Source organism: Pteropus medius, unplaced genomic scaffold (assembly GCF_902729225.1).
Source record: "Pteropus medius unplaced genomic scaffold, Ma_sr-lr_union100, whole genome shotgun sequence".
NCBI classification, from domain to species: Eukaryota; Metazoa; Chordata; class Mammalia; order Chiroptera; family Pteropodidae; genus Pteropus; species Pteropus medius.
Genome location: NW_024355205.1, coordinates 29,168,157 through 29,190,566, shown reverse-complemented (window position 1 = coordinate 29,190,566; position 22,410 = coordinate 29,168,157). Strand labels below are relative to the sequence as shown.

The window sequence follows — 22,410 nt, the reverse complement described above, 5'->3', positions numbered from 1 at the left end:
GTGTTGGTATTTCTCCACTACGACCCAAAAAAAAAAGTTTTCCATTGTCACATTTTTCCTCTGACACATCCATATAGTGATTTTTTTCCTTGTATAGAGCACACGGAACATTTTATTAGTTCTAGGATCTACTTCTGAACTATTAAAGCTACTCTTGTTTTGCTTTTTCTTCCTTCCAGGACACATTTATTAGCATTTAAGATTATTCATTAGCATTTGTATAAAGTGCACAAATGACTCTAATGAAAAATGTTAATAAAAATGGGTGGGGGCGTTAATTGGAATTGATTTATTGAGTTATTTTAATGTTGATTCCCAGATACAGGAAGCTGGCCTGGAAAACTAAGAACTTCTGGATAGTAGAAAGTCTTTTTTTTTTTTTTTTTAACAGAATCAACTCTTAATAAAAAGAGAAATATCACCCATTCAAATGGAGTTAAAAGCTGGCATTATAATGATTCCCATGTGTTGGGGGTGGCATACACTTCTTTGGTAAATTTAATAGGTGTCCATTCATAAAGCATAGCTTATTTTACTTCAGTGAATCAGAGCGACAGTTTAAGTATTGCACAAGGGCACTTCATGTGATGCATGCCACACTTTGGGTCCTGCATGGGAGAGATAATCATAAAACAAAGTAACTAAGTACTCAGAAGTAGCCTGCTTTGAAATAAAGCAGGTTAATTTTCGGGTAGTTAAGGAGCTGTCTTTTCAGTAACAATCCCGAATGCTATTTTCCTTAGTTAAGCCAAATAAAATATCAAATTCAGAAGACTAATGGACACAAACAAGAAGTCCTTTTTTATTCTGTTTCTCCTTCTCTTCCCCCACCGCCCTCTTTTTTTCATTAATCCAAATATTTGTTTCTCTTTCTTGGGCTAGAACACAGAATATACTTTACATGTATAAAGATCAGCAATGCATGGAATTCTACTAGTACTATTGAATGCAAATATTCTTAGGAAAGGTAAATAAGGCTTTATTATGCTTTTATACCTCAGTAGAAATAAACTTAATAGATTCATTCTGAGACAAGTTAAAGTTAAATTTGCTTTTATCTTTGCAGAATATTTGAATCTTGACTCTGCATAAGGAGATCATGGTTCAAGTCTTAATTTTGCTTCTATCTTACTGAGCAATTAGGAGGAATTTATGGAACCTCTCTGAGGCATAATTTTCTAGCATGGGTTGACCAGAGGTCATTAAAGACCCATACAGCTCTAATACTTCAAGTTAGTTGTTTCAGAAATTGTTAACCATTCCTGAAAATGCTTTTTGGGGGTATTAATTAATAATTACAGCTAAGAATACATATGTCCTTCCATCAAGAAATTAAACAAAACAAAAACCTGTGAGTTGACATAAAGCATAAGATGAGAATAACATCTACTCCAAGAAAGGCTCATCAGAAAATACAGGAAAAACTCAATTCTAGCAAACTTCTTTCTGACGTCTTACTGAAAAGGATGCATTTATTGTTTCCTAAATGAGCATAATCTAAGGAGAGCTTTTAGGCTTCCATTCTCTTTAAGGAAGTCTATTGGCATGAACACCAAGGATAGTATCTGTACCCCTTAATTCTTAACATCAGACCAAGACATGAGATAGTTAAACATATGATGGAAAAGGCAGGCTAAGTGCTTTGCCAATAAATCCACAATCTCATTAAGCTAAATCAATAAATATCAGGAATTACATGGATTAGTTCAAATAGAAAATTAGTGAAAGGTTGCACTGGTAAATTATTGAGAATGTTGAATGTAGTTTTTGGAGAAATCCATTATAATATGCTTGTGAAGAAAAAGACAAACTATTTTTAATAGTAATCACTGATGCTCTTGAGAATTTAATAGAAGTAAAAAAAAAAGTTTTTCTATTTGATAGGACAAGGGCTTACTGCACACGTAGATAATAAGGAAGAGTATATTTGGAAATATAAAACTTCGAAGGTCAAACCACAGAAAATTCCTAGGGGAAGAGACTGAGTAGCTTCTTCTTAAGTGTATCAAAGTAATTAAAGTACAATTAAGTATGTGAATATGTGATAAATTAACTTAAGCAATAATCTAAAGAGGTATTTTTCTATAAAATGGTGAGCAAGGAGGAAGGAGCATTGGACAGTGACACACCCAAGTTTGAGAGTATATATAACTTAGAGTCCAGACCATGGTATTGAAACTCAGAGAATCTTCTCCCTGTAACTCAGCTGAATTCACATCTCCCGTCAACATGTCCTACAACTGCTGCTCTGGAAACTTCTCCTCCCGCTCCCTTGGGGGCTACCTGCAGTCTCCCCGCTCTTCCTGTGGCTCTTCCTACCCCAGCAACCTGGTCTGCTCTCCCAGCACCTACCAGGTGGGATCCTCTCTCTACCGTGGCTGCCAGGAGACCTGCTGTGAGCCCACCAGCTACCAGACGTCCTGTGTGGTGTCCAGCCCCTGCCAGTCGTCCTGCTACCGCCCAAGGACCTCCACACCCTGCAGTCCCTGCCGGTCAGCTTACACCGTGTCTCTGGGCTCTGGGTCCAGCAGCGGCTGCTCCCTGGGCTATGGATCCAGAAGCTGCTACTCCCTGGGCTGTGGTTCCCGTATCTTCAGACCCCTGAGTTATGGAGTCTGTGGCTTCCCTGCCTGGGGCTATGGGTCCAGATTCTGCCACCCAATCTACTTGCCTTCTAGGAGCTGCTAGTCTTCTCATTACCGGCCAACCTATAGATCAGCCTTTTGCAGATGAACCTGCTGAGTTTCCAGACCTTTTGAGCAAAATGTTTAGTCTCTACTTACAGTTTCTATCACAGGCCTTTTCAGCAATGTTAGCTAACCCCCCTTATCACCAACTCTTCGCCCTTTCTCTAGCACTAAGCATTGGCTGACAGACTAGTTCGTTCTGACAGTGAAATGACCAAAATATTGAGATCGATATCTGTAATTTGAAACATTTGTTTCAGAATTACACAAATTCTCCTCACAAATGTATGGGAGTTCATGTTTATTTGACTAATAAACTCATTTACTTTTGCATCTGATATGTTCTCATTGTTCTTTATTGATTTTCAAATTTTGATTTGTGATCTGTCTTTGGGCTCTAGATCCTCAGAGAATTTCCATTAAGAAATAAGTTTAGATTTGCCTAGGAAATCCATTTCCCTAGAAAATGGCATGAGGCCTGGTATATGGGGGAAGTCTCTGGTCTCTCTACTGACTCAGAGTTAAGAAGTCGGTGTGTATTCCATCATCAAAGTTGGTAGAATTTTATTATTGAGAGTCTGACCATAATGGAGTGAATATTTTCTCTGTGTTTTGATAAAGACACCATACACTAACAATTATATTTGGTTTTAATTTTACAATTCAAAACAATATTGAGTTAGAGTTTTTCCAGAAGATGTCAACTAGGCAATAAAATATTTTAAAATATATTATATAAAATATTAGAATAAATTCAATATATTGGTATGGAAAAGAGAACATATGATGCTCCAGAGGTTGGAAGGCATTATGGTTATCTTTAAATATATAGGTAAATGGGTTTTTCGGTGTGAATGTGTGAGTGTGTGTGTGTGTGTGTGTATGAGAGAGAGAGAGAGGAGAGAGAAACCAACCAATAGAGAGACAGAGAGACAGAGACAGAGGGAGACAGAGACAGAGAGAGACAGAGAGACAGAGTCTTAAAGTTTAAAATTGTGAGAAATTGAAAGAGTTATAGGGAGGAATGTATTAGCTTGTTATAAAGAAATATGTATTTATAAATTATAAAATTTAGAATTATTACGACGGGTAATTTTTTTGAACTTACATAGAGTTCCTCAAGTAGTAGACAAATAAACTACACCCACCCCTTTTTTGAGTGAGTTCTGCATTAAATTGAAGGTAAGATTAGATTATTTTTAATGTTCTGAAACTTATAATCTGCCTAGGTCTTCTTTAGATCCACTGCTCAGCTCTGGTAGTAAAAAAGAAAAAAAAAAAGATCCTTATTAGATATTATTCAGATCCGACACAGAACACACTTTGTAGTTATTTTTTATTTAAGTTAGCTATTTGTCTCAGATGCTAAACATCGTGTCAGAATTCAGTTACATTTTTTCCATAACATAATTAGCAATAGCTCTCCATGAGTGGGAGAATAGCTATCAAAGATAATCATTTACTCCAATCATGTGCTATGGAGCATTTATTGATTTGTCTGCTTTTTTTCCTTAAGCTTTTTCTAATTGTATGTGAGAAAAGAGGGCCTCTCTTCTCATATACTCAAGACAATAATGGGCTAAGTATGAAGGTGTGGAAACCAAGTGCTCTGTGCACAAAAAATATACCCAACAGAACCCTCCCCCCCAAAAAAAAATAAAAAACAAAACAAAACCCCAGAGGAATCAAGAAAAGGACATAGAGAGAGGCTCCTGGTGATACAGGAGCCTCTGGTTCTCATCATTCCTGAAGCCATCTTTATTAGCCCTTCATGCATTTTGGTTATATAGACCAATAAAGTCTTCTTTTTGGTTTAAACTAATTAAACATAATTAAAATGAAATATGATTTCTGTCACTCACATCCAAAGACTAATAATTATTAAAAATGTGTCATCTAGTGCAGTTACTCATCGACTTTTGTGTAAAGAGGCAGCTAACATTTTTATTAGTAAGACTAAAAAGATCCTGTGAGTCTGAATTATTGCTATTAACATTGAATGTGGACTACGAATTCTTCTTTAAATAATGTGGAATGAGTAAAATGTGGAATAAAAAAACTCATTTGGGAAAACACACTCAAAGGGATCACAGTAGCATGGCCAGTGAAAAAGTCCTGAGAATGCATTCAGCAAACATAATAGAACTAGAAATTTCTAATTTCAAGCAAGGAAGGCGCCAGGCCCTATAAGAAATGATGAGTACAAAAAAAAAAAAGAAAATGTTTTAACATGAGATAATCTAGTGACCTGGAGTCACTAGATTTAGAGAATCTAGTAGAATCTTTGAGTGACTTAGAGAATTTCTAATGGAATCTGAGTGAAGAGGCCAAAAATTGAAACAGAAGCAAAGAGGAGAGGAAATGCATACATTTGAATAGTTCCATATTTAAACTTTTCAAAGTTTAATGTGAGGTTCAGATTTCAGGGATCAGAAAAGAATAATACTTTTTGCATCCTTTATTCTCTCAATAACAATCTTGGTATCTCATCACTGCTAATTTTCAACTATTTTCTTATTTTTGTCTTAACTCTCTTTTCTTCTCTCTCTGTCTCCATGACTTTCCATCTCTTATGTACACTTTGGGTGTTTTTTTGTTTTGTTTTGTTTTGTTTTGTTTTTTTTTTTACCTTCTAGTGTCTTATTGAGTTTGAGGGCCAGGGAACATTGGGTTGGTGACTGAGATGGGTGATGGTGACAGAGAATATAGTGGAAGGCTCTGAATTTAACTCATTAAAGTGTTTAAACTTTAACTTTGCACTAGAGTTCTGCAAAAATACTGGAAACTTAGAAAAGACAGAAGCATTTGGCTTTGAAGAGCTAGATCAAGTGACAGAAACAAATTTTCTTTCGTTATCTTGGAGTGAAGGGTAGATTTGAAGAGAGCTTTAGAAAGAGGTAACTGTATAAGCAATGACATAATCGCTTTGATGAATATGATGTGGGGTTTAGGGAGGAAAACTACAAAATTATTTTTTATTAAAGCATGATATCTGGAAAGCAAGAGATAAAAGATTACATAATAATTCACAGTGGGATTGCCCAAACCTACAGATCCAGAAGCAACACTGACGCCTGAGAAAGCCTGAGCTTTGTGTCTGGGGTGACAAGACGTCAATGATAAAAAAACAGCCTCCACATTTAATATGCAAGAATGGTTGTTTGGATTTATTATTATTCTTGGGTAGCAAAGTTAATGTGCTTATGTGACTGGGGGCTCATTATGTTGCAATTAACAGTCGAATAAAATGCTAACACACACAGGGCAGAGTTCAGGTACGTAGATTATAACCTGAAAGGCACTGAACTTTAAATGAAGGGAATGTGAGTTATTATTCAAATTCAAAATACCTTATGTAGCTATTCAACAGGAAATCATACCTCTCGCCATGACTTACATAGCCCTGCTCTGAGATTTTCTCTACTGTCCCTTAGGAACCTCATTTCCTAGTGTCATGCTATATCTTACCCCACCAATTTAGTTTACAGCAGCCTCTCATTCTTAAGAAGACACTCACGTCAGGGTTGTGCAATTGTTCGCCTCCCTAAATGTTGCAACTGGGCTTCCCACTTACCTCACCCTAACTTGGTCCTGTGCTTCATATACCTCTACTCCCTAATTCCCCCCACATTGACTGTCACATACACGCCACTCAAGAACTGTTGCCTTCTGCAGCCCCCACAAAACTGTTGACATGGAGTCTATGGTCTAGGGACACAACAGTTGCCACTTCTGGGTTGTGGACCTTGTTTCTGTCACCTGACTTATTTTCTTTTGTACGTTGTTTGCATATTTTGCCAACCAGTCTGTATGTATGGATTATGCATCAAACTGCCGCATGTTAAAATTGTTAGTGCAAAGACTACACAAGTTTCTAGTGATGTTGAATGCTCCCTACACAATCAACTATTGTCAAATATGACCACTCACTTATTAGACTGTGGTCTTTCCCTGGGTCAGCCATACTTGTTCTAAGATACCCTTTATAATAGGACAAGAAACAGTCTACCTACGGCAAAAGTAAACTTTGTCCATTAATCCTTTTATTTAATTATTCCACTACTTTAAAAAAAAAATCTTAGTAATGTTTCATTTCAAAGCTCATCTTTTATAATAAAGTGGATTCTTACAAGCAAGTAGAAAACAATGGAGAAAAATGAGATTGTGGAGATCTAACTCACCATCATCAAAATCATGCACTGTATTATTTTCCATTAGTGTGTGTGTGCTCTGGTATGTATTTTGGATGCTTTGGGTTTAAAGAAACATTTCTTTTCCTGTGAAATATACAATACATTCTTAACATAGAGGAAAGTTGCTATATATAGGATTGCGATAGGTAGACTAGAGTTTTGAAATTTCTTATTTTTTTCCCCTTCTATGGTACCTTGTAAAGGGAGATAAAGCAAGTAAAACATATGTTGGGAGATAGGTTCTATTCCTGCTTCTCTGCTAACTGGTTTTTGATCTTATACATATCACTTAACTTCTTTGAGTATAGTCTTCCTGACTTATAAAGTGAGATGGTCCTTGATAGTCTGTGATCTCTAAGATTTCTTTCAGGATTACCAATTTACTCATATTATAGGATAGTAATAGCATGGGAGAGATGGGCTGGTAATGTCCCCATAACAATTTAAATTCTTCTATGTGGCCTGAGGAGGGAGGAAGATGAGACAAATGTTTAATGGTGATGCAATATAAAACCTAACCGTGTTAAAAAATAACTTCAAAAAAGTAAAATCATATTCCTCATGCAAATAAAAAACATGCATATTAAATATTTTATTTAACTCATTTATGAATGACGGGACCATTAAGAAGCTAGATCTGGTTCAAAGGAGAACTCAAAGAACACTCTTATATCGGCTGTCAGGATGCTGAAATGAATTTACAAAGGTAGATGCAAAGTGGTTACTGTACACAGTAAAAATCAATGGCATTTCATTAAACAGAAATCGTTTTCACTTCTATAGACAAGAATCATTTGCCTTATTATCAATTTTCTATAACGTATGAAATTATACAATAAATTAAGAGCAATGAAAAGAGGAGATATCGTGAAAGGTGAACTAGAAGGGTCAAATTCATTCCCATGTTCCTTGTTTCAAAGTCTTACAATTTTTTTTTCCTGACAACAGTATGTGAAATCAGTAATGTTAATTGTAAAATGCTAATACTTGCACTGCAACAGTGTGAACGTAATCTTTTTCTTTAATATAGAAACTGAGAAATAAAAGAATAAACTAAGAAAAAATGATGCATGCCATTTCATGTGCACACTAATATCTGTCAGTTAAAGTGATGAGACGCAGTTATCAGTGATGCATGGAATTACACATTAGTCTGTCTGTCTACTCCCCTTTATCTCCTTATCAATTTATGACTCTCTAATGGTGCTGTGTCTGCTTGTTACTTGGGTGAAAATATTATTACATAAGGGTGAGATATTTTGACTTGATCTTTATTTGTACTCCATCCCATCCCTCACCTCACCTCACTTCACCTCAATTGCTACCCTACTTAATAATGTTGCTTAGAAAAAAACAAACAAACCACTGCTTTTTAAAACCTCAGACTTAATTAAGTTAAATAACTTTATGTAAATATAAAAGAACAAAATAAGTGTTTCATCATTCTGATTCATTACCCTTTTTAATTTTCTAACAATAAAAAGTGAACCACTGATAAAACAGTTCTCCATCTGGATTATGGCAGTGGTTACACGAAATATATACATGGAAAAACATACGCAGAACTATACACATACGTACACACACACAAATGGTGCAGATTTAAACTTATAAAACTGGATGTGAAGCCTGTAGTCTGGCTAACAGCACTGCACTAATGTCAAGTTCCTGGACTTGATATCGTAGTGCAGTTAGATGTCTGTTGGGGGAAGCTGGAGGAGGTTCAAGGGATCCTATGTACTATTTTTGCAACTTCCTGTGAGTCTATAATTATTTATTTGAAAAAAAGTTTATTAAAGTTAACCATATGTTGAGACATAAGTAGATTATTCATTGGTATAATGTGTCATAAGATTATAATGGAAATTTCTGGAAGATTTCTACAGGCACACTGAAGTCTGTCGGTTAAAGTGACAGGATACAGTTATCTAATGCGCAGAAGCTCGTAATCTGCTAAAGACGGACAGCAGGGTTGTAAATAAAGTCAAAGGATTAAAAATTGCCCAAAGATTTTCTTTTCTTCCATGTTCACCACGTGTCTATCTCGGAATTTAGAAGGTTTTCCATCAATCTCCATTTTGTTTCCTAAGTGATTCAGTAAAAATCCCTCCACTTCAATCCCAAATGACTGATGCTCAGCTTTGCAAGATGCTCAGCTTCACAATGCTTATCTCTTGGGATGCTGTTCTTATGGGATGGTAACTGATTAGATACAAAGTTTACATTTACATGATGAATATTGGAGTAACCAAGTTAATCAGGGTTGCTTTCCTCCCCTTTCAGAGTTTTTAAATATGCTTACGCATATTGTGAATTTCCAAAAAAAAGGAGGGAAGAATTATAGTTTTTCTCCCCTCTCCTCTCTATGGTGGGGTTGACAGAAACACAGCATGAGATTTCCCAAGTTCTTCGGGCCAGATAATATTGTAATGTTTAGTCAAAATCAATTTTAGCCAAAATTCATACTCCAGGTAATGAGTTATTGCCTTATTTCAGAGAATTCCTGCAAAGGCACCCTATCTAGATTTGTCTCTGATGTACATTTACTTTTTAGTACTTTACCGGCAAAATAACCCCAGTCACGTGATTGAAGAGAAAGCTGTTACCACACTCATAATCATAAAAGAAAAAGTGAATAGTGGCTGATTGTGTGTGTGTGTGTGTGTGTGTGTGTGTGTTTTAACAGCTTACCCTTCCCACTGAGCAAATGACCACAAAAGTTAATGTCTTGACTATAAAATTGATCACAGGGCACTTCACTCTCTGTGTCTTATGGATATTGCAAGGTGAAGAGGTGTCATTGATTTTTCATGTTTGCCAGCTTATAAACCAAATCAAAAAATGCTTTAGCTTCAACAATTTTAGAGTGATTTTTCATGGTCTATTATTGCACTAGGTAAAGCAGGAAAAACAAACAGTCAAACCACATTAACACATCCTCAGGAGCTGAAAACTTCATTCTAAGAGAATGATGTGGAAATGTTCTCTTAATCGATTGCCAGATGCATGTGAAGAGGAATGCTTTGTACAGCAAACCTACATTTATTGAAGTCATGAGATGAAATTTTATGCAAGTTTTTTTTTAATTTTCAAATTCTAGACAGAAGAAAATGACTATGAATTCTAAAATGACTTGCCTTTAATTTTCCTACTCCATATCTTTTGACATGTAGTTTAGCACTTTTCCTGGGATAGTCTCCTCCCCTCCATTTTAGTGGTATCTTCTGAGGGGTTTTAAGTGCTAAAGAGCTCAGTAATAAAACTTTGCTTCATCTACATCCTGCATTTGGTCCTCAGCATTTGTTATCTTTATAGTGTGGCTTAACAAACATGGGTGATACGATTGAGTAATAAAATATCTGCAGACAGAGCTAGCCTCACGTTTTCAGTTTTTACTGAAGTAATTTTTAACACGTCACTTAGCGTATTGTTACGTTTTTATATCTGAAAAATGAAAATATTAGTTCATAGGGCTATTTTGAGTAATATATATAAGAATTATGTAATATAGATAAGACCTTTTAGATTTTGAATTTATTGAAGGCAGTATGCCTTAGATGTATCTGTTCTTCTGAGCACATTCCCTTTGATATATGATATGATTATCATATATTTGGCAATTAGTGTTTGCACATCAATCTCCTTGTAGCCAGCAGGAAAAGCATAGACCAGGCTTCTGTCTGCATTACTGAGTTTCCAAAAAAGATGCAGAGGGCATCACTATTTCGCACATAAGCAAAACGACTGTTGCTTTTTCAAATATGGAGAAAAATAAATTTGTGTTTCAAAGTGTACTTGTAACTCATTTAATATATTTCCTTACCTAAAACTTCAATGATTGCTATGTCGGGTCAGGGTAAAAAGGCAAACAATGTGCAAACCTTCCTTAAAAAAGTCCTTGCCTGCTGAGATGCTACTTTGAATAAACTCCTATAAATCACTGCAGCATATCATGAGAACTGCTGAAAAGTTAGAAAAATATTACTATGGAGACAAAGCACCACCTGGCACCTATTAGCTCACCAGATCCTGTTCTTGAGGGTAACGATGTCCATCATTCCTTTCTCATGATTCTGTTGGGAATGGCAATCAGAACATTGCTTACTAATAGTCTTGAAACTATTATGGTAGCCTGTTGAACTTTGAAGTCTTGCCAATACGGGTAGAGAATGAAGGCATATTTCCTTCAAGCTGCTGAAACCTTGTGGAATTGATACTGTGCGGAGGGCTCCTGCTCGTTCACAGGCACACGGTTTCTGAATGGCAGGGTCTCTTTGGTACGTCATTACTTTATTATTAGCAGTAACTCCTTTCCAAAATGCAACTAGAACTAAGATGCTCATGCTGGTGGCGGGCGCAATCAGTCAAGATTAAGCCCCTTAAAAAGAGAAAGGAGGTAGAGCTGACCTGGCTTTTAAGCGAAGTCTCAAGCTGCACCTGGGCTCCTGTGCAGTCTTCCAGATAATGGAATGGGACTGCTGGATCATCAGAATGCAGCACACGGGTCTCCACTTTAGTTTCTCCATCTAGAGGATTTTCTGAGTCTTTACACTTCATTTCCTGGAATATTTAAGCCTTTATATAATAAGCTTTTTTTTTTTTTTCAGGCGAGACAACCCTTGGTTGACCTCACAGATTACAGAACTTGTCACCTTACAATCCTTTATTTTTTATTTTTTATGCCTACAGCACCTAGTCTTCCCAGGTGGTCTCCCATCCTAGTACTAACCAGGCCCAACCCTGCTTAGCTCCTGAGATCAGACAGGATCGGGCTTGTTCAAGGTAGCACAGCCGTAGACAAGCCTTTTTTTTTTTTTTTGAACTTGCACATTTATCTCTCTGACATAGGAGCAAACCCATTTAAATTGCCTAAGCATGTAACTCCTGAAGAAACACTACACATATTTGAATCTCCAGTTCTAACACACTCATTGGCTATTTGTCTTGTACGCATTGCGGAACCTCTCCAAAATTCAATTACCTTTAATGTAAAAGAAACATATTTATATCACAAGGGTATGATGAGGATCAAATGATAAGATATGTGAACCAACTCAGAGTTTTTTGAGTACAGAAGGTACTCTGTAAATGTTAACTATTGTTAGACTACACATGTATATAACTTATGTCTTAAAAAAAAAGCACATGGGTTCCTTGACCTAACTCTGCTTACATGAGCCATAAGCATCATATTCTTTTATATACTTTAAAATAAATATCCTCTCAATTTCTAAACATTTTAAATATCAGTACACAATTAGTATACTCTATTCTCTCCCAAACATCATGAATATGTAAATAAATGTGTTTTAATCTACTTCTTTTATAATATTTTTTATCCTATGTCTAACCTAATTTAGAATTTCTTTATTATGCCTTTTATTTCTATCATTTATTTATCTAATATGTTTATCTATCATCTATCGATCTATCATCTATCTACCATCATTATCATCATCATCATCACTTTTTAAATATTTATTTTATACTATAATCCTTCTGAGCAGTCTTATCTCTCTGCCTTTAACTTCTGGTGTTCAACAGTGTCTGTCTGTATTTCAAGCCACTACATTTCTATATTTAGGTTAATTGAAACTCTTTAGATATTATGCCCACCCTCACATAATATGGAAATGTGCCTGTCTGTGACATTGCTTTGGAACTTTTTATTTGTTCAGCAATTTTCAATGGACTTGAAGAAAATAATTTGGTATTTGCTTTACTGCTTATAAGCACAGCCCCTAAGGGGCCATTAAATTTTACACACTATAAATTTGATAGCAGATTACTTTTTAAAAGTATTTGGGCTGAAATTTCCATCTTCTTAGCTAATATAATTGGAGTCCACTTATATGAAGCATTCCATATTCATCCAGCTGGTAAAGAGAGCCAAGCAGAATTATTTTTCCTTTAAAACTCATTTGATTCTTATGGAGCATCAGGATCATGCCATGATATCTTTGTCTTTTATGCACCATTTATATCACACATATTGGTTGTTACTGAACATAAGTACATGCTTTATAATATGCCGAGCCACATTAGGGATGACTGAGAAAAGAATCGCAATAAAATACAATACTGCAGGGAGAAAGGAAAAGAGCTTCATCTCAACTTTTTGTAAATGACCTGGTGAGTCACGAATTAAACTGGCAATGATGACCAACTTTTTTGAGTATGCGACATTAATCTTAGGTCCAAGGCAGAACTGTAAAGTGGCTTTTAGCTATAAAATACAAGTAAGCATATTTACAAAGGTATTAACCTATTTGCTTGAAATTAGACAACAGAGTAAGGAGATGTTCTCATGCAAATTGTAGTGTAGGGGACATCAAAGTTGGTTGTCCAAAACATCTCATTCACAGGCAGAGAGAATATAAGCCCTCTCGGCCAGTGGAGAACAATCAGACACTCTTTGACACTGATAACAAATGAATTAAATGTAGTGAAGACATGTTACAGGTGCTAGGCTAGGATCTTCTCTCCCTGCTTTGTTGGGTGATTTCTGGTCTACCCGGTCTTATCCTGTGGCTCCTCTTAAACCAGCTACTTTGTCTATCCTCTGACCTCTGCTGTCCTAGTTTCCACTCAGACAGATCTCTCCGTAGGGACTCTCAAGAGAGCTGCTGTAAGCTGACAAACAGCCACAAATCATCCTTTTTTTAGAGACTATGAATTCAATGGCTTCCAATCTTTAAATTGTGGATCCTGTGATTTCCAAAAACCTAAATTATCATCCTAGCTTCTGCCATGCAAACTACTTCTCTACTAGGGACATCCTGTTAGCTTACTACTGACTAGCCTACAAGTCCTCTAAATCAGCTTAATGCTTTGTCACATTCCTACACGAAATGCTGCTTTCTGTTATATTTACTGGCTACAACCCCTGGCTTCAGGAATTGACTACCAACTACTTAGATTCTCTCAGAGATACATTTTTCTATCATCATAATACAATTATAGACTAGTCAAAGTTGAGAAATTACCTTAGAGCTTTATATATCAGATATTACAAGAAGTTATAGATGAGAAATTATGAGGTTACTTCATATGTTTTTATTCTTTTGCAATGTGATAGACATGTTGCTATTTAATAAACTAAGCTTTTATGGAATTTGAACACATTAATGTTTTCTTTGATTTTTTTTTAGAGTTATTGGCTTGCTGTGGTTGCATTTTATTTTTATATTGAAAATTACTATTTAGATAGCTTTGGTTGTTGATTTTGTAAGAAGCAATCTAAAACCAGAAAAAGGATAGCACATTTGTATAAGCAGGAAAATCCTGTAGTCTGAAATGACTTCTAATCAGAGAATTACTATTTCTTATGTAAAACATAAACAGAATTCAAAATAATTCACACTATGTAAATGCAAAGGGCGTACAATTTTATTCAGCTCTATATAGTAGCTGAGGGATCTTAAAGAAGGGCAAAAGTGATTGGATTTAATTGCCTATAACACACTCTACTCTAAAGTCACTTATCTTCTCTTAACATATTTCTATTCATTTTCCAGAGACAGATGAAGGCATGCCTCCTTTGGATAGGGCCATTTCATAGTCTCCTCCTTATCCTTACACCCATAGCAGTGCCTCGTGCCTCAATGCATGTTTGCTGTAGTGACTTGAAATGAATTTCTCTAGCTTTTGAATTCCATGTTAATATATTGAAAAAGTTGGACAAGATGGTTCAATTTAACAAGCTTTTATTTAGCACCGACTCTGTACCCAACACTATTCAAACTGTGGCCATTTTAAAATCAAAACAAAATAAAGCAAAACAATATTGATAGGAGAGAGAGAGAGAGAAAGAGAGAGAGAAAGAGAGAGAGAGAGAGAGAGAGAGAGAGAGAGTCTCTAAGAGTGAGATGCTTAAAATCCAGGAGGATCATCTAAGTTGACCTCTCTCCAACACTGGATAGTTTGGGTTATGTTCCTTTAATTTTAATACATTTTAAATTTGCTACATATCCAATTTTCTTTTAACTTCACTGGCTATTCTTTTTCAGTCTTTTATGGACTCTTCTTACTTTGACAATTTCTTTAATGTAAGGTTTTTTTTAAGGTGACATCCTAGACCCTCTTCTCATCTCATCAACACATGTTGCAGAGCTTTAATGACCATTTTTATGAGATGCAGCCAAGTGCTGTGATTAAAAATATAGGTTATTGAATGATACTGCCAGGGTCTGAATTCTGGGGCCCACTCTTACTTCTGTATGATTCTCCAATGCATCTTCACAGTGCAGAAAGAGTCTTCTTTGTAGGAGGTAAGTCTGATTCAGGTATATCCATATTTATAACCTATTAGTGACTTCTCATTACTATAGATCCACATTCTCTTGTCTAAGTCAATGGGACAGATATGTTTTGGAATTCAGAGTGTTTCAAATTTTAGGAAGATAATAGAATGAATAAACTGTATATTATATAATACCCCAGGTAGTATCTAGGACAACACCCCATAGCCAATCATGCCGACTTATTTCTCAGGCAAAATATAAAGATATCCACACTAAAAGGAAGAAAAAAGAATATGCATAGTTTTCATTAGCTTGAGCCATGTAATTCCATCTAAATAGAACAGATCGTGTGATCTTTTGCCACTAAATTAGTTCTAAGAAAAAGTTTTTGATTTTCAGAGCTTTTTGGTCCTTTGACTTATAGAGCTCCTTGTCATCAGGCTCTTGTCTGTCTCCAGTCTCATCTTTCTCTTCTAATATTAATTGCCAATGCTGAACTTGAAATAAGACCCCTTTGCCTGACTAACTCCTTCGCTGCCTTCAGTCTTAAGGTGAACTAAAGCAATCTGATATCTTTTGAAGATAAAATTAAGGTACAGAGACACCAAGTGTGAAATAATCAGAGGTCAGATCATAAGATAGCTTGCATAAAATAATTAAAAAATTAAGTTTGAGTTTGAAAAGGCCAACATAGACTTTTAGAAAAACATTCTGATAAATGCATAGGATATAGAGTTGACATAGGCAAGACTGGATTCTTGGGGGCACACTGAGGATGACCTTCAATAACAGAGGCAAAATAGCTGAGTTACAACAAGATAGGAAAGCAAAGGATTATAACGTGTTTGGGAGGAAAAAAAAATACCAAAATATGCTGATCCCCGATCACTTGTGGGAAGCGAGGAAGAGGGAGGTCATAGATATCCCCCAGGAATCCTGTTTTCGGAATTGCGTAGATGATATACTATAACTAAGATAGTGTGCAAATGAACGAAAGAAGGTCTGGGCTAGGAAACTGCTTGTAAGGGCAGTTGAGCCTCCGCTGGGTTTACTGTTTTCTTAAAACACCCACAGGATATGTGCATCAAACAAAAGATAGGATGTTTAGAGAAAGGATAAGATAGAAGATATTTAGGTGACTATAAAACCATCAATTTCCTAATTCATCCATTAAATATTTATTGAGCAAAACTATGTAACTTTGACCATTCTTGAGCTGAGAATTCAATGTTGAACAAGAAAGAAAATATTTATTGCTTCCCCTCACCACCTCAGAGATTATAGTCAGAGATGTGCCACTCAATGGATGGGTCATAGACCAAGGTAAAACAACAATGTTCTAAACCTAGGAATTGGTTAAGCTGATGTTTTTAATCATGCAGTACTTCTCAATGAAGGCAGAAATGCATTGTTGACACACACTATTCATCTCATGGCAGATGATAACAAACTCTCATTTAAGTTTCACTACTCTAGTCTAAAGGACAGTCTAAAAAATAAATAGATTACAAAAATGGCAGAATTAAGGACAGGGATAATAGATAGCAGAACAGAGGAACCTAATTTATCCTGGAATAGGGTGGTTAGAAAGTGAGGAAAGGCTTAATTATCTTAATTATCCAGATGAAGGAAAAAACATTCAGGGCAGAGGAAATAGCATGTCCTTCTGGTAGGAAAAAGATCGAGACATCTTAATCGTGGAGCAGAGGCAGTGTGCGAGGGAGGGAAAGTACGGTGTGAAGATGGTGTTAGAGACTTAGGCAGGGCCACCATCACACAAATCAGGTAAAGGATTTAGAAAATCAGGTAAATGTATCAGAACACAATGGAAGGTTTTCATCAGGGGACCAGCTTTTTGTTTTAAGATCGATCAGTCAGGGATAGAGAGCGAGTAAAGATTGAAGGAGACTAATTTTGAAACTGGGGTGTAATTTTAGGAGACATTTTTAATTGCCATAATGTGTGTGTGTGTGTGGTGGTGTGTGTGTGTGTGTTATGACTCATTGCATCTGAGTGGAGAGTCCAGGGATACTGCTAAATATCTTACAATGCACAGGATATCCCCACAGCAAAGAATTATTTTGTCCAAAATGTCAATGATGACAAGATTGAGAAACCCGAGACTAGAGGGAAGACATTAGGAGAACTGGATAGATTTATGCTAAATTTGGAAGATGGAATGACCGTATTTAGAAAGGACTGTATATTAGGAGAATTACAAGGTTTCTGAGTTAACTAGATAGGTGGAAATGCTACTAATGCCGATGTGTGAAAAAAAAATTGTTTTTTCTCCGTAGGGAAGAGCAAAAGTTCAATTTCATTGACATAAAGGCTTGACACTCTTACGAAAACTCCAAATGAAAAGAGCTAGTAAATAACTACATATCTTTCTCTAAAATTTTAACAAAAGAGTTGTATTTTAGAAATATACATTTGAATGTCATAGCAAATGGATAGTATTTTAAGCCATGAGGGGGATGTGTCTCCCCATATGGACAAAATATGTTGTCTGGAAGGATGAGAATTACCCCCTCTACTCTTCTTGAGTTCTTATGGCTAAATACTAAAATTGACACAAGATTGTAAATGATCATATTCCCTGAAATGATGAACTAGTCAGTTTTTTATACTTTTTAGACAAAGAAACGATAAATTTGCAGTGAGCTAAACAAATCTACTAACTGATGAATTAAACGAATGAACTAAAAATAAACTAAGATTGCCCTAAAAATGTCCATTGTATTTAGCAGCATAGAGCCACTGCTAACAATATCAGTGAAATTTCAGAAGACTGTTAAATCGAAGAGAAATCATATGGTTATTGAAGATTATAAGAAGGGAGATAGTTGCCAAATTGATCACACAGATCTTTAGAGAAAGCTTTATCTTTAAAAATGAAAAGAGCTATCTAATCATGGAAGAAATGACACTATTTACAATTTGGGGGTTGAAGAAGGTTGATCACGTTTACAAGACTGAGGAAACAGAAGCATTAGAATAGGTTACAATGAAGCAATTGGAAAGAGAAAAAATAATTGGTCAAGGCCCCAAATGTGACTTTGCTTGGGATGGGAATTGGGGACCGATATCTAGGGTCACTTCAAACACTGAACAAGTTATGATTAACCTCAGAGTTGTATTTAATTATGAAAGAAATATTTATGTTGGATTAAAGGTAACTTTTAAAAGATAAAACGATTTATAGGCACATGTTTATTTGAAGGGATGTAAAAACAAAAATGATTTGATATATTCCTTCATTTTGTAAATAATTTGGAGCACTCACTGTGTGCCAGATGCCAGGTCAAAGAAAATTAAGCTCTGCTACTATTCCTGAGGAAGTCCTGTGTACTCACCTCTTGCTACACAAGTGACTTCTCTGCAAGTTCAAACAACTAAAATCTTAATCTGCATGACCCATGTCAAAAGACATCCCTTCCAGTTCCTCCACGATGCTTGTGGGAGTTCATCCAAATGAAGAGCTTATAAAATGCTAAGATCCTTATGGCAGAAGAGTTAAAGCTTAGGTGAGATAAACACCTGTCAGATATGAGGAATTTGATTTTGTCTTTGAGGTATGAGAAGGATTTGGAGACACGAGCAATACATTTGGTAGAAATTTGTAAGCAAAACGATGGGCAGACTATTCCCTTGGTGCCAGATACCATACTATAGTATCAAAAACTATAAAAGATTAGAAAAAACAATCATCTTTGAAACAGAAAAGATCAAGTTACATAAATAGCTTCTTGGTTTCTAATTTCTAAAAGATGCTTTAAGGCAGAAGTTGGATATGATAATAAGTAAAAAAAAAAAGACATCTCTAATTCCCAGATTTTCTATATGCCACTGATTTTTTAATAGTGATAAGGATAATTTTAACTACTTAATACGAAGGTGAGCTTTATGTTGCTTTGTCTGTCTAAAAGGATGAGCAACAGAGAAGCTCAGCAGGGAGTGAAATGAATCACTCTCTAAGGTGTCTCATTTCTCACTCCCAACTGAGTTGGCAAAGGTTAGTACACTATTAAAATTCAAGCTTTTGCAAATGTATTTCATTGGTAGTCAACTCACCCGAGATATATCAGTTTTTAGCAATTATTTTCAGTCATAGCCTAAGTGTTTGCCAAAGAATTCTCTGCCTCACGTGGAGAAAGAATCTAGTAATTACATGCTGGATAAAACATGTCTTGCTTAACGATGATAAGCTAAATGAGAGGACAAATAGTAGATAGTTTGGTAACTCTCCATAGTAACTTTGAATATCAAAGCAATATAACTAAAGGAATTAAGAAACTGTTCCTTCAGTGGCTGTATTTGGGGGTTTCATGAAGGAGGTAAAATGCAAATGTTATCACACTGAAATGTTATTTTTTCACCTGGGTATTCATTGTTCATATGATTCCAAGAGCAGGAAGAACGAGCTTCTCAAGTTCTCAGCATAGCACTGTGGTTCCTGCTGATCCTGGAGACAAACATGTCTGGGTTATTGAGATAATTCCCATCTCATAAGGTTATTGCACTGATTAAAAGATGCCACAACTTTCAATGTTTTACATATAGTAAATGTTCAACAAAATATATAAATAATTGGGACAGAGGTGCTGATGACTGTTAGGAGTACATTTCTGGTAATAATCTGGACACTTTTGCTCAAAATCCCCATAGGCAAGCTCAGTGAAGAAGGGATGGTGCTATCTGCATCATGACCATTGTCCTTGAAGGCAAACCACACCTTCTTCAGAGAGAAAGAGAAGCAGAGTGGCTTCTGTAAACCAGAATAATTAAATAGCAGTTAAGAACATGAATGTGTTCAGTTATAATCAGTTATAATTATAGCCCAGGTTAATTTGTTATTTTCATGATGAGACATGCACAAGAATGGGGAAGGTCTGCATCACATCTAGTGTAGTGAGGGTATATATACAAACAGAGCTGGGAGATCAGGGCATCTTCTCGGTGTAACGCGGCTGAACTCACATCTCTCGTCAACATGTCTTACAACTGCTGCTCTGGAAACTTCTCCTCCCGCTTCCTTAGGGGCTACTTGCGCTCCCCCCGCTCTTCCTGTGGCTCTTTCTACCCCAACAACCTGGTCTACAGCACTGGCCTCTGCTCTCCCAGCACCTGCCAGCTGGGCTCCTCTCTCTACCGTGGCCGTCAGGAGACCTGCTGTGAACCCACCGGATGCCAGACGTCCTGTGTGGTGTCCAGCCCCTGCCAGACGTCCTGCTACCGCCCAGGGACCTCCATACCCTGCAGTCCCTGCCGGTCAGCTTACACCGTGTCTCTGGGCTCTGGGTCCAGCAGCAGCTGCTCCCTGGGCTATGGATCCAGAAGCTGCTACTCCCTGGGCTGTGGTTCCCGTATCTTCAGACCCCTGGGTTATGGGGTCTGTGGCTTCTCCTCTCTGGGCTATGGATCCAGATTCTGTCACCCAACTTATTTGGCTTCTAGGAGCTACCAAACTTCTTGTTACCAACCAACCTGTAGCCCTGGCTTCCACTACCGATCAATCTGTTAAAGGTTCTAAGCTGAGACTTCACAGTTATATCTCTCAAAGTCAATATCAGCTATTATCTGGCAAGAGTCTATGCTGTACTACCTAGAAGAGTGATAATTAAATAAAAGTCTATTAATATTAAAGTCATTTATCTCAGAGTACCAATTTTGTTTCTATTGTGTTGTATTTTCCCCCTTACTTCTCTAGTTATCCTCTTTTAGTGAAACTCATTTAATCTGATATCAGATCATGTCTTACTGTTAATTAAAAAAAAAGATGCCTGTTGATAATTCTAAATCTACTATTCTTTGACCAAAAATAAATATTTAATTTAAAGAGTAGTTTTCCTGCTAAGAAAAATTCTCTGACAACACAGAGTTAGTCTCCTAGCATTTTTGGCAGATGGAATAACAGCTTGGGAAGGAGATTATCTTAAACTCTTGAGTGTGTGAGAGAGGACAATAATTTTCTCTCTACCCTTCCAGGTTCTTCATTGAGGCATCCCTATCATAAAAAGACAGATTAACAGGAGAAAAAAAAGAAACACATTTAATAATATGTATACCTACCGTATACATGAGAGAGACCCTGATTAATTCCCTGAAATGGAACCAGCTACCACCTTAAATAACATCTCCAGCTAGAGACAAAAGAAGGTGTTAGGGGAGAGGAGTTATGGGAGGATGCCAAGGAAAGCACAGGGAACAAGGATAATGTTAAACATTTAAATCCATGTCTTCTCCATTGATTAAAGCTTTTACATCCTCCTCTTCCTGGTACAGAGAGGAAGACATCCTTACAGATGAATAATTTTGCTTATAAATGTAAATATCTCTTACAAAAGGGTAACTTTTACTCAGTTTTCAGAGCTTTTCCTATGTTTGTTTATTAAAAGTAATCAGCCTAAACTGATCTTTATTCTAAAGAGGCATATTTTGTGATGGTATATTCTGCTTTCCTTCATGTGCATGGTCATTTTAGTCTAATCAGGATATCTTATCTGGGTGAAACTACTAATGGGTCTGGTCCAAAAAGAAAAGTTCCAGAAACAGTAGTGATGCATCAGCAAGGCCTAACCTGGCTGTTTTAGGTGAGTAAAATTATCAAAATACTTGTCGTGAGCCCCTTTCACAGACTTATGAAAGCCATAATAGGATTCTGAGGTCATGATTTTAACTGACCACAGTAACTGGTGTAATAAAATAAACATCTTAAGTATAGATGGCATTAAACGTGTATGAATTTTATTATTTTAAAAAATAAGTAAAATTTCTAAGAGCTATGTCTAATGTTGATGCTTAACTCTCTTCACCTTCTGTTCAGTCACTATAAGGCCTTCTGTTTTCGTAGAAGTCACCTGAGAACTCCTGGAAATGAGTAGGTACTCTGAATTCAAAGGAAAGGCTTTGTCTCTTGATATCTTAGGCTTAGATCTGGATGTGATAACTAGATAGCCTACCGAATTCTCTTGTTTGAGAGAGTGCAGTCATCTATATCTTAAAATATATACGTGGGAAGAAAAATATGTAAGTGGATGTGGGTAGTCCATTGTTCATTGTCCACACATTTATTTTCCTTCACTCTTTTCTTCCCATGAGAACTGGATTTTGTTTGTGTATTTCTCCTTATCTAAACATAGTCAGTCCTTAAAATGAACATGGCTATGCCCCAGGTTGCAGAATCTGATCTGGCTAGTCTTTGGGCACCCTAATCCTTAGCAATTGGTTCAGGATGGAGCATGTGATCTGATTTAAGCCAAAGAAAAATGAAGAATGTTGTGAAGA

The 22,410-nt window shown here is 36.3% G+C and overlaps 2 protein-coding genes and 1 pseudogene across 2 annotated transcripts; 2 read left to right on the top strand and 1 right to left on the bottom strand.

Moving 5' to 3' along the window:
• Positions 1–2,229: 2,229 nt before the first annotated feature.
• Positions 2,230–2,688, top strand: LOC120598760 (keratin-associated protein 13-1-like). The gene has a single exon (XM_039857800.1). It carries the CDS (start codon positions 2,230–2,232, stop codon positions 2,686–2,688), a length of 459 nt encoding a protein of 152 aa, XP_039713734.1.
• An 8,872-nt stretch (positions 2,689–11,560) lies between these two features.
• On the bottom strand, positions 11,561–11,679 carry LOC120598995 (uncharacterized; annotated as a pseudogene).
• An 8,401-nt stretch (positions 11,680–20,080) lies between these two features.
• Positions 20,081–20,647, top strand: LOC120598850 (keratin-associated protein 13-1-like). The gene has a single exon (XM_039857917.1). The coding sequence runs from the start codon at positions 20,117–20,119 to the stop codon at positions 20,645–20,647; it is 531 nt and encodes a 176-aa protein (XP_039713851.1). The 5' UTR covers positions 20,081–20,116.
• The last annotated feature ends 1,763 nt before the right edge of the window (positions 20,648–22,410 follow it).

What these genes read in the sequence shown, in the direction of transcription:
- LOC120598760 (XM_039857800.1), top strand. Translation starts at nt 2,230, where the DNA reads ATGTCCTACAACTGCTGCTCTGGAAACTTCTCCTCCCGCTCCCTTGGG.
- LOC120598850 (XM_039857917.1), top strand. Translation starts at nt 20,117, where the DNA reads ATGTCTTACAACTGCTGCTCTGGAAACTTCTCCTCCCGCTTCCTTAGG.